This window comes from Nicotiana tomentosiformis, chromosome 6 (assembly GCF_000390325.3).
Source record: "Nicotiana tomentosiformis chromosome 6, ASM39032v3, whole genome shotgun sequence".
Classification (NCBI taxonomy): domain Eukaryota; kingdom Viridiplantae; phylum Streptophyta; class Magnoliopsida; order Solanales; family Solanaceae; genus Nicotiana; species Nicotiana tomentosiformis.
Window position 1 is genome coordinate 143,464,585 of NC_090817.1, and position 19,413 is coordinate 143,483,997.

Below are 19,413 nucleotides of genomic sequence, written 5' to 3' on the forward strand. Positions count from 1 at the left end.
TAAATCAGGTACATGTCGCACGTCCTTCAGAACCAATGTGCATCCGACATTTGTCTTGATACAAATGTCACCAATCCCCGCAATCTTTGAGTAACTTGTGTTACCCATTCTCACAGTACCGAAATCACCTGCTACATATCTGCAAAAAAGATCTCTAACCGGTGTGGCATGGTAAGATGATGCTGTATCAACCACTCATTCTGACTATGGACCTAATAAGTGCATGCATTCCTCTTCCTCATTTATAAAGAGGACAACATTATCATTATTTTGCACCATGGCGGTTGTGTTGTCGTCATTCTTCTGGCCACTAGTTTCACCTTTTCCCTTCCTTGGATTTGAGCAATCTCTTTTGAAGTGACCTAGTTGATCATAATTGTAGCAATTTCTAGCTCTTGATTTGGATCGGTTCTTAGACTTCCTACGAGCTCCGGATCTACCATAGTTGCTCGAACTCTTTTGAAAACTACTGCCTCTACCTTCTGTGATGAGAGCATGTCCTTGATTTTCAGGCTTCTTTCTCATCTTCTCATTGAGTAGAAGAGCCGATGTGACGTCTTTTAACTCAATAGTAGTCTTACCGTACAGGATAGTTGTTGCCAAATTATCGTACGAAGATGGCAACGAGTTCAATAGCAAGATGGCTTTATCTTCTTCCTCGATTTTCACTCCGAAGTTGGCGAGCTATGTGATTAGTCCGTTAAACACATTTAAATGTAACAAAAAATTCGTACCTTCATTCATGTGTAGGGCATATAACTGCTTCTTCAAGTATAATTTATTTGTCAGCATTTTGGACATGTATAGTCTTTCCAACCTTGTCCAAACTCCACGTGCGGTGTCTTCATCAATGATATTATTTACCACATCATCTGATAAGTGCAACCTGATTGCACTAGCAGCCCTTTCATCCAAGTCAGCCCAATCCTCAGCTTTCATTGTATCAGGCTTTTTGTCATCAGCATCAAGTACCTTGTGTAATCCTTATTGAATGAGCAGATCCTTCATCCTTCTTTGTTATGTTGAGAAACCGTTATCTCCGTTGAATTTTTCTACCTCGTACTTTACTCCAGATATTTTTTTTCACCGAGTATAGTATTACCGATAGTGAATAGTGCTTCTGTGAACGAGCAGAACATGTGCTCTGATACCAGTTATTGAGAATAAACCCCCACATAAAATAATATTCACGGTAATAAAAGCGGAATAATAACGTAGCACTGAGATACAGTAATTAACAAGATTAAATAGTGACAACGATACCAAGATTTTTACGTGGAAAACCCTTTTGAATAAGGGAAAAAACCACGTCCCGAGACGAGCAACTGATATCACTATAGCAAGAAATTTTACTCTTTGTAGGTCCGAGTAAAATACTCCAAAGACCACTACAGCACTCAAAAAAATTATCATCTTTTGATATTCCCAACTTACTACAATATCGCTCGTTGTCTATTTTTCTCACAGACTATTTTCTTATACCCTGTCTGTGAAATATCACTCTTTCTTTCTCTCTTTGTTGGTGTGTAGAAATGAGAGCTGAAGGTCTCTTTTATAGCCGAAGTCTCACTCTCTAAAGCCTATACTATATTTGACAATTTGCACACTTTTCCTTCTTTTTTTTTTCAATGTTGACAATTCAACAAAGGTGGCTACCAAACCAAAGAAATTCAACAAAGTTGGCTACCAACCCAAAGAAATGTTTCTTAGGCACATGCCTATTACTTTGGCTTTTGAATGGGATGGACCCTATCATGGAGCTCTCCCATTTCCTCTTGAAAACCGCCGCATTATAACCAAAATTTCTCAAATATGCCATTACATTCCTCTGGAGTATCGATTTATTCGATTTTGCACATGAAAACACTTCCAATGCCTTAGCAATGCAAGACGCCAATACATTACGGTACAAATCGAGATCGCTTTGAAGTTATGGTCTTTCTAAGTGGGTGTAGCCAGTAGTTCTTTGTTCCCTATATATAATGACCTAAGTGTAATTTGTAGGAGAATAGGCCCACTATTATCTTGGTCTTGCATTGCTTCAAAAGGAACAGTATGCTGAAGGTGTGAGAGAATTGGAAAAGGTATAAACATCATCTCTTACAGATGTTTAAATACTGTCTTGCGACTGTCCATGCTTCACATTGTTACTTAACACTTCTTTGGCAGTGCCATTCTGAGGTGTCTACTCTGTATACAAACAGCCTCTGTTTGTTTGAAAGTTTAGGCTTCAGTCCTAATTGTTATGAAAATGTCAACGTGACAAAGTAGGTATATTTCTCCTTATAATTTTGTCATTTCTTATACATTCTTACTTTTGCTATTATTGTTTCCTTTTCATGCTCTTAGTATATTAATCCAAATGCAATTCTGTAATTAGGGATGTAGCGCGGTTGCTATTGTCACTGCTCATTCTCAATAGTTTTAACATATGAAAGTTAGCAGGCCTGATTGTCATAAATCAAGTTTTGTGAACCTTTTATCATTTCATTGGTTTATTTTCTGAGTCTCCATTTTCCATAAAACTGCCTTAAGTTCAAACTTAACTAAACTTGATCTAATTTCACCCTTATGCGTTTAGCTAAGTGATCTGATAGAAACCAGAAGTAGATAACAGAATAAATAGAACAAAGAAGTTAATATTATTGGCAATAGTTTGTGCAAGAATCTTAAATACAACTACACCAATAAAGTTGTCCGTATGGAAAGGACAATGTTCCAGAATAAAGTAGTTTTGGTTCTGATAATGATACCTACACATTACAGGATCTATTACTTATATAATAGGCTGATCATAACTACTACATAACCTATTAGGATAAAGATAAAATAACTTCTAATAACCATAATAAAACTGCTAAACAGATAATAACTGAAAGCTTTAGGAATTATTTTCTCCTAAATCTTTGCTTCTTCTGGAAGATACATGGCTTATCAGTACACCCCTCCTGGAAAGACGACTTGTCCTCAAGGCAAAATTCGAGAAATTGTGCCCACATCAGTAGGAAACATGTCATTTTTGTCTTATCCTTCACAATCAGTGTGTCATTCTCTTCTTGCATCAACTCCAGATGAGAAAAAGTCCCAGGTTTGCAGCAATGACTAGGGCTAAACCTTTCTCCACAACCATAGCAAAGGCCTTTGTCTCGTCGAATTTATTGTTCATGAGTTAACGGGCGAGTGTTGGGAAGTGATGGTGGTTGAAAAGGACGTGTAACTGGTTGGCGGGATGGCAGAAAAGCGAAGGATTCTCGGGCCACTAGAGATGATGTCCTAACCAAAGGAGGTCGTGATACAGAAGGCAAAGTGGGTGCCTTATTGGACCGATTAGGTCCCTGTTTTCCTTCATATTCTAAAGCCAGGCTCACTGTCTTGTACACAGATCGAGTTTTGTTAATCCTAACGTCCACGTAAAGGTCTTCTTTCAGCCCACTGAGGAAAACTCCAAGCAAACAGTGTTCTGGCCAATTTTGCACATGCGCTGCTCGTTTTGCAAATTCTTGCCTATACTCAAACATTGTTCCAGTTTGTTGGATATCACAGAGATGTTCATCAGGGTTTTAAAACTCAGTAGGTCCGTAATTTTCTTGCATTACTTTCACCAATTCGTCCCAATAGTAAATGGTTTGCTCGCTGTTGATCCAAGTGAAAAGATCCAATGCATCTCCTTCTAAGTACATCGAAGCCATATCGACCTTGCATTCCTCATAAGTTTGATAGTACTGGAAATACTTCTCTGCTTTTAAAATCCAGCCTCTAAGATCTTCTCCCTCATAATTTGAAAATTCCATCTTTGTCTGTGAGCACCACAAAATTTCTCATTGCCAAGTGCTATTAACCTCACCCTCTTCTGGTATGGCTTTAGCTTTCCTTTTATTATTGTGATCTCCACCGTGGTGTGCTTTTAATGTGGCCACATCAGCGGCTAAAGCATCTATGGCTTCCAATTTCGTTGTTATAGTCGTCAATTGTTGGGAAATCGGGTCAAGAGTAGGAATGGTGGGTTCACTTTGGGAAGCGTTGGTCTGTGTGTTCACCGTGGCAGATCTTACTGCTCTGATACCAAACTGATGGAAACCAGAAGTAGATAACAGAATAAATAGAATAAAAAAGTTAATATTATTGGCAATAGTTTGTACAAGAATCTTAAACACAACTACACCAATAAAGTTGTCCGTATTGAGAGGACAATGCTCCTAAATAAAGTAGTTTTGATTCTGATAATGATACCTACACATTACAGGATCTATTACTTATATAATAGGTTGACCGTAACTACTACATAACCTATTAAGATAAAGATAAAATAACTTCTAATAACCATAATAAAACTGCTAAACAGATAATAACTAATAAACGTCTAATAACTGAAAGCTTCAGGAATTATCATCTCCTAAATCTTTGCTTCTTCTGGAATATACGTGGCTTATCAGTACACCCCTCCTGGAAAGATGACTTGTCCTCAAGGTGAAGTTCGAGAAATTATGCCCACATCAGTAGGAAACTGATCTTGCCGAAATCACACCTCAGTTTGGGGTTGTGAAGCGGCCAATTGCAATAATAATATCCAACTAGGAGTCAGGATCGAATCCACAGGGAGCGTAGATGGGATTAGGTATATATTTGGACTAAGCACGTAAAGTGTCTAAGATGCACTTCCAAAAATTGTGTTTTGATTCTACTTCTAAATTAAGCTACGGTTTGCAAATGTAAAGCTAGAGAATAATATTTTTTGTGTTGTTTTTCAAGTATGTAAAAGATCTAGGGTTGTGACTTCCACTTAGGTATTTTCCTAACGGGTTGTGGGCTTTAGGGCAGGTTTGGTAGGCTGGGGTGTAATATAACAATCAACACGTAATTACCCACTCAATACCTTTCGGTAATAGAGTGGTTTTGACCCAATTTGGCTTTCTCAAGTCCAAATGGGTAATTCGCAAAATAGTTGATAGATGCTCAAGTCGGGTTTTACTATCTCTAGATTCAACCCTTTAATTGGGACTATCAATTTCTTGAGTTCACCCAAATTTCTTGTTAGCCAAGTTTTTCTAGACTCGGTCTCTCTTTCTCAAGTAGAGACTAAGTCAAATAGGCTCAAATCAATATTTGCAACCATTAATTCTATAATTAAAGCAAGAACTAGGCTAAATATTACACACCCAACCATAAACAAGCCCTCAATCAAACACCCATTAGGTACCCACACTAGGATTGGGTCACAATCTTAGCTAGAAATTTAGCTACTCATAGATGAAAATGAAGAAATTAAAGAAGAATAGAAGATTAAACTCATATTCAATGATAAAGAGATAAATATCCAATGTAAAATAGACAAACTATCATAAAATTTCCTAAAGCAGTAAATAAAAACGGCTCCCAACTTTCAGATGTTCAAACTTAACCTAAATTTGACATAAAGAATTATTTATACACATCTGAAATTATCGGACAAAATTACCCCTGCGGAGGTTCTGCAGCCGCACAATTCTATGTGCGGTCCACACTTTGAAGTTGGTCTTGACAGGATGGACTTCTGCGGCCGCACAATTCTGGGTTGCGGCCGCAGGTCTTCAGATTCTGCGGACCGCATATTTTTGAGTGTGGCCGCACTCTTGAATTTGAGCTTGACATGAGGGACTTCTATGGACTGCACATTTTTGAGTACAGCCACACTCTTGAATTCTGCAGCCACACAATAATAGTTTGGTCCGCATTTCTTCATGGACTCAGAACTCCATCTCTCTGAACCTCATCTTTTGCGGCCGCACAATAATTGTGCGGTCCGCACTTTGCAAAAGAATTCTGTCAGAGGTCCTTCATAGTCTGCGGCCGCACTCAATATTGTGCGGTCTGCACTTTGCTCTTTTTGCTTGGTTTTAGTCCTTGTCCAAAAATACTCCTTCTTGAGTTGAATTTCATCATTTTGGCTCTTTTTCCAATGCTCATGCAAGTAAGCACATTTTATCATTTTTTGGAAATACCTTTAAGCATTTTTGAGCTAAAACTAAAGTAAAAGAGTGCAAATAAGTAGTCAAAATCCCTACTTATCAACTCCCCCAAACTTAAGCTTTTTCTTGTCCTCAAGCAAATAAGGTAATTCTCACCTCCACAAGAAAAGATCTATTTCAGTTGGCCTAAGTTGTATCAAACACACATCAATTGGGACCAACAATTACCCACACACTCATGAATTATCAACAAGGCCATGTTTTGAATGTTAAAGCACAAATAGCTCTAATGTGACACTTGAGCATTAAGAGTTGACTTTACTCATCAAGGAAGTTTTCACTTTCATGTAGGTCATTGTGGATCCCAAACTCCTCCTCCTATACTCTCTGTAAGCTCATCTCACTCAAGAATGTAGCACTCAGTTCAATGATTCGTGAATGGTTCGCTCATCACTCTCAAAAGAATGTTACAAGTACGGCTCTAAGTACCATATGTTTGCCCCTCATGTAGATCACCACTAATGTAAGCTTACTCGGCTTGAAATCACGTAGGGCTTTTTCGGCATGTAATGAAGGCTTTTGGACTAAGGAGGTAAATGTTGGAATGGAACGGGTTCATCTTTCCATTAGAACTCCATTTTCTCTTTTTGGCTCATACTTTGCCGACTCTTTGAGTCATTTTCTTTTTCCTTAGGGGAACTAGAGAGAACATCACTCTTTCTTGGTCATGATATCCATATTCTCCTTCTTTGTTTTCTCCATGCTTTGCACTTTTGCTTTCTTTTGAATCCTTTCAACCCTTCAAATTATTCATTTTCTTTTTGTGTTTTTCTTTATTTCTTTTTCTTTGCCTTTCCTTTTCTTTATTTCTTTTCTCTTCTTGTTCCTTGATACCACTTTCAAACTATTCATCTCTCCCCCAAACTTATGTTTTCGTCATTTGTTTCTCATGAGTGCTAAGGAAAGCTCGGGTGCCAAGAAAGGGTCACTATAAAACGGGTAAAGGCTTGTAACATGGTTATCGAATGAAAAAGGCTTTAGGCTCAAAAGGGTTTACAAGGATAACATCATTGGTGGGCCATGAAAGTTTGAAAACGGGTCAAGGAGAGCCTACAATTACTTCTCAAGCTAAGCAAACTTAGAATTTCGCCTAGAAACACATTCGGGGCAAGTTCTAGACCATTCACATGGGTACTTGGACTTGTAACAAAATATCTCACTTCTCACACAACCGGATTGTTAAAGAGGATAGAGTCGAGGTCCCACAACAATCGTATTCAAGATTGAAGATCGCTAATGGTTCAACTAAACCACCCGATGATTGCCTAAGTCAACAGAAGAGTCACAAGGTCACTAACTAGAGCCATTTCTTTCCAAAAGCTTGTTTTTAACCATAAGCGTGTAGTTAAGTGTGTTGGTACCCAGTGAAGCATGCTTGACCCTTTTTTTTATTCATTAACACTATTGTTTCTACCTAAACATCAAAAATGGACTCAATCCCTTAAGAAGGTTGTCACGCCATCTGTCATTGGGAAGAGCCACCCGGTTCACACAAAACCCACCTTTGGAAAGAACTGTGGCATTAAGAAAAACCAAAGGCTTATTACTCACTTAAACATAAAAAGAAGCTACCGAATCAAAAAAAATCTATTAACATAAATAAGAAGCTAACCAACTAAGAAAATAAAATAAAGAAGCTATGAAATAAGCTACTGAAAGTAAGACAATTGAATATACAAACTGAGGGGAATAAAATATATACATCAAAAGAGAGGGAGGAATATATACATAATGAAAGAGAAAATAAAGATAAAAGAAAAATAGCATTAAAGTTATTACAGGCCAATGTCATCAAATCAAACCAACCAAAATAGACCACCCCCTGAATAAAAAAAGCATTATCCCCAATGCTTAGCAAAATCAAAATAAGAGAGGGTAGATACTAAAGAAAACTCCATACGTGGTCTCAGGGTGCATGGCAGCATCACCACCCTCGGGCTCCTCCAACTGGATCTCATCATCCTCTGCTCGGGGAACAACGGGGTTGGTGAACATCTGAAGCACCTCCTCGGTAGTATAAGCAGCAAGGTCTGGCTCGTCAGACTAGGCAGCTGGTGCCTCTGCTGATGGTGCTGCTGGGTCTGCTGGTACTGATGGATCTGTCTCCATCAGTAGGTCAAATGGTAAATCACAAGCTGCTGCAATCTTTGTCACCTCCTTTCTCAATCTCTCCACTGATTTCTTCGAGGCTTGGTATTTCCTCATCTTCTTCACCTGTTTGTCCAACTCCTCAATAGCTCCCTCATGTGCCACCAATGTATCCATAATGGTCTTCTGTATGTCCAGGATCTTATTCAATGTTTCCTCCACTAACGGAGGAACTTGTGGTGCTGCTGGTGTAGAATACTGTGCTGCAACAGCACTGGATATGTCAAACAGCTTTGAAGTAGCTGTCTGCATCCAGTTGTTGAGACTCGCCAATGTCTGAGAGACTTTCAGCGCAGTGAGTGGATATGTGGATGAAGTAGGCACTGGTACTGATGGTCTAAAAGATGAAGGTGGTGGCATGTCAGTTGTCTCTATGGAAGGACCGGTTGTTGTAGAAGGCATAGGAGTTGTAGAAGGCTCAGTAGCTAACTCTGTAACCACCACCGATGGCTCATCAAATTGACCAACGGTGGTAGTTTCCTTACCCCTGAACTTTGGGTTTTCCGTACCTTGCAAGGAGTACCATGGGAAGGGCTTCTTGGCCTGCACTTTTGTATCAAAACTCCTCGGCTCCACTTTTGCATCTGTGATATATTCTGTGAGGGTGTTGAGATATGGGTAGGAGCTTTCACCTTTTTGGACAACCACTGACATGTTGGCCGACATGATGGCACCCACATTGATTGGGTACCAGGCCATAATAGATGCCACCAAAACTGCTCGGGGGATTGAAAGATTGTTCTCATTCCGGCTTGGGTCAATATGGCTGCACACAAAGGTTTGCCACCCTTTTGCTTCAAAATTAAGGGTGGCCCGTGCAATAGGAACCCCTGTTGTGATCCACGGTGGTGGTGGTCCTGGAGGAGCCAAAATCTCTGCTAACCAAGGGCGAGCTGCATCACCCATAGCAAGCTTCTCCAAGTACTAGATTGCCTTTACCTCCTCGAATCCAGGTAAGTGTTCAGAGTGCTTGGGTCGAATCTGACTTTCAAATTTCTCACTTTGGTACCCTTCTTGATGTGTGCCACATTGGCATAAAACTCCCGTACCAAGTGCTCTTTGGCATCCATAACACTCTGGGTGAACCACATCCACCCCTTGCGCTCCCTGAACTGCTTAAGGATATTTGGATTGTATTTATCCAAATCCTTCAGCAAGAATTGTCGCTCAAGTGTGAGCGATCTCTAGGGCCACCACTCTCTAAACTTTGTGAAGGCAGTCAAACTCACGAATCTATCTTCCCATACTTCCTTCTTCTTCGACCTCTCTAGGTCGCCCACTCTAGTGTCACCTCCCCTACTATCATCAGGAACATCATCATCATCTACTGCGGTATCGGAACCCTGGCTCTGAACCCTGGCTACCGGTATCGGAACCATCAGAAGAACTTGATGTGGTGGAGGGTTCGTTGCGCAGTTGGTATCTCCCAGTGAATTGTGGTGGTTGGGACTGAGCCTCAGGTTGTACCTCCACTGAGTGACCCTCGGAGGCTTCCTAGACGGGACATATGAGCTTGATTATGAGGGATATATGGCCCTACCTCTCCCAGTGGTCGGGTTTTTGGCTATAGCTTTTGATTACACTCCCAGAGGTTGAGTGCCCTTTCCTCGGCCTCGAGAGGGTTTAACCCTCCCTTTAGATATATCACATCTGCCTCGTGATCGAACCATTGTATGCAATACGAAGCACATAAGTCAGTTAAAGTTGAGAAGCATGTTAACAGTTGCAGGAAATCAGTGTACAAAAGAGACAGTCCGGACCACATAATATTGAGTGCGGCCGCAGACTACATTGTGCGGTCGCACATGCTGAAGTGATGACCGCACAATTTTGAGTGCGGCCGTACAAAACCAGGTTCATACTACTGGTTCTCTGAAGTTCCAAAGTGTGGTCGCACACATTTTTCCGCGGACCGCACAATTTTTATGCGGACCACATAATTTTGAGTGAGGTTCGCACTTTTCCTGTATCACATTTAGCCCTAACTCAAGATCTGTGGACCGCACAATTTTGTGTGCAGCCGCACAATTCAAAAATAAAATGGCACTGACTTAGGTTTTGTAATTTTTGCACAATTTAAACATTGTATATGATTAAACATGATGAATGATCTACCCAGTCCCCAACGAGCACACATGAAATTACCCACACAATTTCAAGCACACATGAAGAACATTTGATATTTTAGGCCTAAAAATAACTATACTAATTAAGAACAAAAACTAAAAAATTGAAAAATCTAAACATGAATTGAACATACCAGTGATGAAGGATGCAAGTAAGAATCTACACTGATGAAATGAATGTGGAGTGTGAGGTACTTTGTGTGCATTGTGCTTGCTTAGGTCTCAAAGTTCAGAGTGTGTAAAGTTGTGAATAGTGCAATGAGGTCCTATTTAAAGGTTGACCAAAGTCGGTCAAAATTGAAGCTGAGTGCCGCCGCAGAATGGCCTTTTCTCTGCAATTCAAAACTTTAGAGAGTTGGATTTTTGGGTCTCCAGTTGTGTGGCCGCACAAAGAATTGTGCGGCCGCAGATTCTTCTCTGATGTGGCATACAAAATTGTGCGGTCCGCATAATAAATGTGCGGTCCATATTTTTTCAACACTTGGCCAATTTTTTTCGAACACAGTACCTGCAATGCACACTCATTCATGCAATTCAGTTCAAAACCAGTTAGCTTAATACAAAACCTATCTAAAAAAGAATAAAATAAAAAATAAAAAGAAACATGGGTTGCCTCCCAAGAAGCGTTTGATTTAACATCGAGGCACGACGCAGATTACCATCAATCACTTGAAATGAATTAACGCAATGACGTGGCCATCGTCAATTTTGCCAAGATAATGCTTTACCCGGTGACCATTGACTCTAAACACTTCATCATTTTTGTTCTTCAAGTCTAATGCACCAAAGGGTGTCACATTCACAAACTCAAATGGACTACTCCACTTAGACTTCAACTTTCCCGGAAACATTCGTAACCGATAATTGAATAATAACACAAGATCACCTTCTTTGAACTCCTTGTTCCGGATGTACTTGTCATGGAGGTACTTCATCTTGTACTTATATAAGGACGAACTTGTATAAGCATGGTACCGGAATTCATCAAGCTCATTCAATTGTGCCACCCTTAAGTTGGCGGCGACATCCCATTCAAGATTAAGGTTTTTCAATGCCCACATAGCCTTGTGCTCAAGTTCCACCGAAAGGTGACAAGCTTTCCCAAACACTAACCGGTATGGAGACATACCAATTGGTGTTTTGTAAGTCGTCCTATAAGCCCAAAGAGCATCATCAAGTTTCTTTGACCAATATGTCTGGTTGGCATTCACTGTCTTTGACAAAATACTCTTGATCTCCCGGTTGGAGACTTTCACTTGCCCGCTTGCTTGAGGATGATAGGGGGTCGAGACTTTGTGAGTGACACCATACTTGGTGAGTAAGATATCAAAAGCTTTGTTGCAAAAGTGCGATCCCCCATCACTAATAATGGCCCTTGGAGTACCGAATCTTGTGAAGATGTTCTTTTTCAAAAATACCACCACACTTTGAGCTTCATTGTTGGGTAAAGCCATGGCTTCAACCCACTTTGACACATAATCTACAGCTACTAAAATGTAATTGTTCCCACAAGAGCTCACGAACGGACCCATGAAATCAATGCCCCACACATCAAAAATGTCAATCTCCAAGATGGTGGTGAGGGGCATCTCATTTTTCTTAGAAATCCCACCGTCCCTTTGACATTCATCACAACGCTTAACGAGATCGCTAGCATCCTTATAAAGAGTAGGCCAATAGAATCCACAACTCAACACTTTTGTTGCCGTTCTAGCTCCACCATGGTGAGCACCATATGGTGAAGAGTGGAAAGCCTCAAGAATTTCCACTTGTTCTTCCTCCGGTACACATCGTCGAATCACATCATCGGTACAAATCCGAAAGAGATACGGCTCATCACAATAATAGTCAAGCCAATCCTGTTTGATCTTCTTCTTTTGGTTTGAAGAGAACTCATTCGGTACAATACCAATCACAAGATAATTTGCTAAGTCGGCAAACCATGGCATCCCGGTCATTGAAATGGCTAGAAGTTACTCGTCGGGGAAGGAATCATTTATCTCAAGGCCGTCACGTGGCCTCCCCTCCTCCTCCAAACGAGACAAGTGGTCCGCCACTTGGTTTTCACTACCCTTACGGTCTTGAATCTCTTGATCAAACTCTTGCAATAGAAGAACCCACCGCATTAACCTTGCCTTTGAATCCTTTTTGCTCATTAAGTACCGAAGCATCGCATGATCAGTGTGGACAATCAACTTTGTACCCATCAAGTACGGGCGAAACTTCTTCATAGCAAAGACAATAGCAAGTAGCTCTTTTTCGGTCACTATGTAGTTTATTTGGGCATCATTCATGGTCTTGCTAGCATAGTAGAGCGGATGGAAGATTTTGTTGATACGTTGCCCCAAAATCGCTCCAACCGCCACATCACTTGCATCACACATGAGCTCGAAAGGCAAGCTCTAATCTGGTGCGGTGATAATAGGAGTAGTAGTCAATTTGAACTTGAGCAATTCGAATGCCTTCATACATTCCTCGTTGAAATGGAACTTGGCATCCTTCTCCAACAGTTTACACAAGGGGTTCACCACTTTGGAAAAATCCTTGATGAATCAATGATAGAACCCAGCATGAACTAAGAAGCTCCTCACTCCCTTCACGGATGTAGGGGTGGGAGTTTAGAGATCATCTCTATTTTGGCCTTGTCGACCTCAATACCATGCTTTGAAATTTTGTTGCGGAGGATAATGCCTTCCTCGACCATGAAGTGACATTTCTCCCAATTCAAAACCAAGTTTGTCTCCTCACATCTTGCCAAGAACTTATCCAAGTTGTTCAAGCAATCATCAAAAGAATTTCCGACCACGAAAAAGTCATCCATGAAGACCTCAAGAAAATCTTCCACCATGTCGGTGAAGATGGCCATCATACACCGTTGAAAAGTCATTGGTGCATTGCATAACCCAAATGGAATTCGCGAGAATGCGAAAGTACTATAGGGACAAGTGAAAGTAGTCTTCTCTTGGTCCTCCGGAGCAATAAGAATTTCATTATAGCCGGAATATCCATCAAGGAAATAATATAAAGCTCAACCGGCCAACCTATCAAGAATTTGATCAACGAATGGGAGTGGGAAATGATCTTTCCAAGTGACTTTGTTGAGCTTTCGATAGTCCATACACACTCTCCACCTGGTCATCGTTCTTGTAGGGATCAACTCGTTCTTGTCATTTATTACCATAGTCATGCCCCCTTGCTTTGGGACACATTGCATCGGAGAGGTCCACGAGCTATCGGGAATGGAGTAAAAAACCCCAGCATCCAACCAATTTATGATCTCCTTCTTCACCACCTATTGCATTGCTTCATTTAATCTTCTTTGATGTTCAACGGAGGGTTTGGCATCCTCCTCCAAAATATTCTTGTGCATGCAAAAGGCGGGGCTTATACCCCGAATGTCCGCCAATGTCCATCCTACAGGTTTCTTCCTCTTTTGCAGCACCGCCAAAGTAGAGTCTATATGCACGTTTGTCAAACAAGAAAAAAGAATAACCGGTAAAGTAGAACATTTCCCAAGGAATTCATACCTGAGATGTGGCGGCAATGGCTTTAACTCCAAAGTGGGAGGCTCCTCGATTGAGGGCTTTGTTGGAGGAGTCTTCCGTTTCTCAAGATCTAAGGATAACTTTCGAGGTTCATAAGTGTACTACCACATTCCTTGCAATGCATTTACATATTCCACATAAGCTTCCTTCTCATTATCATCATGATTAAGCAATACGGCCTCCAAAGTATCGTCAACATTCATCATGGCACTAGCATCATCAACAATCACATTGGTCACTAAGTCCACAAACGAACAAACTTCATTGCTATTGGGTTACCTCATAGATTTGCATACATGGAAAACCACCTTTTCATCGCCCACCCGGAAGGTGAGCTCATCGGCTTCCACATCAACAAGAGCCTTCCCCGTAGCAAGGAAAGGTCTACCCAAGATAATAGACACCTCATAGTCCACTTCGCAATCAAGAATCAAAAAGTCTGTCGGGAAGATGAACTTATCAACACGAACCAACACATCATCAATAATACCCAATGGTCTCTGAGTACGATCTGCCATTTGTAACCCCGTAGATGTGGGTCTTGGTTGCCCAATTCCCGAAGGTTTGAACACCGAGTAGGGCATCAAGTTGATACTCACTCCTAGATCACATAGAGCTTTGGAAAAGTCGGCGCTCCCAATAGTACAAGGGATTGTGAAAGCGTCGGGATCTTCCAATTTCGGAGACATTGAGTGCATAATAGCACTCACTTGATGTGTCATCTTGATAGTCTCACAGTTCATTAATCTTTTCTTTGTCACCAAATCCTTCATGAACTTTTCATAGCCATGCATTTGTTCCAACGCCTCAACCAATGGCACATTAATGGATAATCTCTTCATCATGTCAATAAACTTCTTGAATTGGTTCTCTCTATTTTGCTTGGGGAGCCTTTGAGGGTATGGAGGGGGAGGCCTTGGCATTGGTGCCTTGGCCTTTGGCACTACCGGTTCTGGTATGTCAATCATGTGTTTCCTAGAAGGGTTCACTTCTTCTTGAGTCTCCTCCATATTTTCATCAATATCAATTCTCACTTCTTCATTAGCTTGAACCACATTGCTTGAAATTTCATCTTCTTGAATCACTGCATCATCATCCACAATTCTTCTTTGGTTTGAGTTTGTTGCCTCCCCACCTTTTCCACTCCTTGTGGTTACGGCCATGGTATGTCCGGTGTTATTCCCACCCTTCGGGTTCACCACCGTGTCACTAGGCAGTGCCCCCTTAGGATGAGTGTTTAAAGCTTGCGAGATTTGCCCTAATTGAACCTCCAAATTGCGGATTGAAGTGTTGTGAAAGGCTAGTTGAGCATCTGAGTCGGCATTTTTCTCCATCATTTGTTTGAACATATTTTCAATTCATCCCATCTCATTATTGGAAAATCTAGAACCATGAAACGGATAAGGAGGCAGGTTTCTTGGTTGTTGATACATCGGGGGCCTTTGAAAGCCCGACCCCCGATTCCCTTGGTTATTATTCCAACCCCTTTGGTTGTTGCCTCCCCAATATCATTGATTGTTTCCACCCCTATTGTCTTTGTTGCCTTGATTATTGTTATTTTTCCAATTACTGTGATTGTTGTTCCTACCACTCCAATTGCCTTGGTGGTTTTAATTGTTCCAATTTCCTTGATTTCCTTGAGATCGCCATTGTTGTTGATTCGGGCCTTGAGAGTTGTTTCTTTGACCTTGGTAGTTGTTCACATATTTCACTTCTTCCTCTTGCTCATTGTATGATTCGTCTTGGTCAAACCCACTATCATCTTGCACAAATTGTTTCACACGATTTTGCACTTGTTGACCCTTTTGCCTTCGCTTGTTCACCATCATGTTGACACCTTCCATTGCATTTACTTGCTTAGGACCTTGAACTTGTTGAAGTTGAGCTTTGGCTAATTGATTCATTGTTGTGGTCAACTCGCCAATTGCTTGCCCATGATCATGCAATTCTTTGTGTAGGTGAATCACATTTGGATCACCTTGAGGAACATTAGCTCTACTTTGCCATGCCGATGAAGTATCTGCCATTTCATCTAAGATCTCACAAGCTTCGGCATATGGTGTTGTCATGAAATTTCCACCGGTAAATTGGTTGACCACGCATTGATTGGTAGTATTGATCCCTCTATAGAAAGTTTGTTGAATCATAGCCTCAGTCATGTCATTGTCCAGGCACTCTTTCACCATAGTTCGGTACCTCTCCCATATCTCACGCAAAGTCTCATTGGATTCTTATTTAAATGCTAGAATCTCGTCTCTAAGAGTAGCCATATGCTTGGGAGAAAAGAACTTGGCAATGAATTTCTCCGCCAATTCATCTCATGTATGGACGGAATGGTTTGGCAACCTTTCTAACAAATCCAAGGCTTTCCCCCATAGTAAAAAAGGAAGTAGCCTCAACCTTAAAGCATCCTCGGAGACGTTTGTTTGTTTACTCCCCCAGCAAGTGTCCAAAAATCCTTTCAAGTGTTTGTATGCATTTTGATACGTACCTCCGGTGAAGAATCCTCATTGCTCTAGCAATGTGAGCATAACATTTGTGATTTGAAAGTTGCCCGCCCTAATGCGGAGTGGGACTATGGCACTTGCATACCCTTCATTCGGCAACACCCGGTGTGGATCCGCTCTTGGTGGATTTGGGGGTGGAACGGTAACGTTGTCTTGAGGCGGTCGGCCTCATCTATTTGCTTAAAGTTCAAGAGGAACCTCTTCAACTTGGTTATCTTCCACGTCCACATCCCTCAAAGGCATGTTTCCGAGAGGATCATTGTTGTTGAGAGCCATTGTTTCACCTACAATTGTTTCACCAAAAATATTAGTAACACGGAAGGAAAAGAAGACAATTCACACACAAAACCAAATATATAGCTAAATCCATTTTTAGCTCCCCGACAACGGCGCAAAAAATTGATCTCGCCGAAATCACACCTCAGTTTGGAGTTGTAAAGTGGTCGATTGCAATAATAATACCCAACTAGGAGTTGGGATCGAATTCACAGGGAGCGTATATGGGATTAGGTATATAATTGGACTAAGAACGTAAAGTGTCTAAGATGCACTTCCAAAAACTGTGTTTTGATTCTACTTCTAAATTATGCTACGGTTTGAAAATGTAAAGCAAGAGAATAATATTTTTGGTGTTGTTTTTCAAGTATGTAAAAGATCTAGGTTTGTGACTTCCACCTAGGTGTTTGCCTAACGGATTGTGGGTTTTAGGGAAGGTTTGGTAGGTCGGGGTGTAATATAACAATTAACACGCAATTACCCACTCAATACCTCTCGGTAATTGAGTGGTTTTTGCCCAATTTGGCTTTCTCAAGTCCAAATGGATAATTCACAAAATAGTTGATAGATGCTCAAGTCGGGTTTTACTATCTCTAGATTCAACCCTTTAATTGGGACTATCAATTTCTGGAGTTCACCCCAATTTCTTGTTAGCCAAGTTTTTCTAGACTCGGTCTCTCTTTCTCAAATAGAGACTAAGTAAAATAGGCTTGAATCAATATTTGCAACCATTAATTCTACAATTAACGCAAGAACTAGGCTAAATATTACACACCCAACCATAAACAAGCCCTAAATCAAACACCTATTAGGTACCCACACTAGGGTTGGGTCACAACCCTAGCTAGAAATTTAGCTACTCATAGATGAAAATGAAGAAATTAAAGAAGAATAGAAGATTAAACTCATATTCAATGACAAAGAAATAAATATCCAATGTCAAATAGACAAACTATCATAAAATTTCCTAAAGCAGTAAATAAAAATGGCTCCCAACTTTCAGATGTTCAAACTTAACCTAAATTTGAAAAAAAGAACTATTTATACACAGCTGAAATTATCGGACAAAATTGCCCCTGCGGAGGTTCTGCTGCCGTACAATTCTGTATGCGGTCCGTACTTTGAAGCTGGGCTTGACAGGATGGACTCTGCGGACCGCACATTTCTGAGTGCGGCCGCACTCTTGAATTTGAGCTTGACAGGAGGGACTTCTGCGGACCGCACTTTTCTGAGTGCAGCCGCACTCTTGAATTCTGCGGCTGCACAATAATAGTGCGGTCCGCATTTCTTCATGGACTCAGAACTACATCTCTATAAACCTCATCTTCTGCGGCCGCATAATAATTAATGTGCGGTCCGCACTTTGCAAAGGAATTCTGTCAGAGGTCCTTCATAGTCTGCGGCCGCACTCAATATTATGCGGTCCGCACTTTGCTATTTTTGCTTGGTTTTAGTCCTTGTCCAAAAATACTCCTTCTTTAGTTTAATTTCATCGTTTTGGCTCTTTTTCCAATGCTCCTGCAAGTAAGTACATTTTATCATTTTTCAGGAATACCTTTAAGCATTTTTTAGCTAAAACTAAAGTAAAAGAGTGCAAATAAGTAGTCAAAATCCCTACTTATCATAAACATGTTATTTTTGTTCTTATCCTTCAAAATCTATGTGTCGTTCTCTTCCATCAACTCTAGATGAGCAAATGTCCCAGGTTTGCAGCGATGACCAGGGCTAGACTTTTCTCCGCAACGATAGCAAAGGCCTTTGTCTCGCCGAATTTGTTGTTCAGGAGTCAACGGGCGAATGTTGGGAAGTGATGGTGGTTGAAAAGGATGTCCAACTGGTTGACGGGATGATAGAAAATCAAAGGATTCTCGAGCCACTAGAGATGATGTCCCAACTGAAGGAGGTCGTGATACAGAAGGCAAAGTGGGTGCCTTACTGGACCGATTAGGTCCCTATTTTCCTTCATGTTCTAAAGTTAGGGTCACTTCCTTGTACACATATCAAGGTTTGTGAATCATAATGTCCACGCAAAGGTCTTCTGTCAGCCCACTGAGGAAAACTCCAAGCAAACAGTGTTCTGGCCAATTTTGCACACGTGCTGCTCGTTTTGCAAATTCTTACCTATACTCAAACATTGTTCCAGTTTGTTGGATATCACAGAGATGTTCATCGGGGTTTTAAAACTCAGTAGGTCCGTAATTTTATTGCATTACTTTCACCAATTCGTCCCAATAGTAAATGGTTCGCTCACTGTTGATCCAAGCGAAAAGATCCAATGCATCTCCTTCCAAGTACATCGAAGCCACATCAACCTTGCATTCCTCATAAGTTTGATAGTACTGGAAATACTTCTCTGCTTTTAAAATCCAGCCTCTAGGATCTCCTCCCTCATACTTAGGAAATTTCATCTTTGCCTGTGAGCGCCGAAAAGTTTCTCGTTGCCAAGTGTTGTTAACCTCATCCTCTTCTGGTATGGCTTTAGCTTTCCCTTTATTGTTGTGATCTCCATTGTGTTGTGCTTTTAATGCAGCCACATCAGCGGCTAAAGCATTTATGGCTTCCAATTTCGCTGCTATAGTCGTCAATTGTTGGGAAATCGGGTCAATAGTAGGAATGGTGGGTTCACTGTGGAAAGCGTGGGTCCGTGTGTTCACCATGTAAGATCTTACTGCTCTGATACCAAACTGATGAAAACAAGAAGTAGATAACAGAATAAATAGAACAAAGAAGTTAATATTATTGGCAATAGTTTGTGCAAGAATCTTAAACACAACTACACTAATAAAGTTGTCGGTATGGAGAAGAT

At 40.8% G+C, this 19,413-nt stretch overlaps 1 protein-coding gene across 1 annotated transcript; it reads right to left on the minus strand.

Moving 5' to 3' along the window:
- Positions 1–13,925: 13,925 nt before the first annotated feature.
- On the minus strand, positions 13,926–14,987 carry LOC138894880 (uncharacterized). The gene is made up of 2 exons (XM_070179614.1): positions 14,512–14,987; positions 13,926–14,034 (listed from the first exon to the last, which is right to left on the minus strand). Exons 1-2 carry the CDS (start codon positions 14,985–14,987, stop codon positions 13,926–13,928), a joined length of 585 nt encoding a protein of 194 aa, XP_070035715.1.
- Between the last annotated feature and the right edge of the window lie 4,426 nt (positions 14,988–19,413).

Excerpts from the sequence above, each read along its gene's own strand:
- LOC138894880 (XM_070179614.1), bottom strand. The coding sequence starts at position 14,987 with ATGGCCGTAACCACAAGGAGTGGAAAAGGTGGGGAGGCAACAAACTCA. Across the intron at positions 14,035-14,511 it reads AGTGCTATTATGCACTCAAT|TGCCATGATGAATGTTGACG; the intron begins GTCTCCGAAATT and ends TGATGATGCTAG.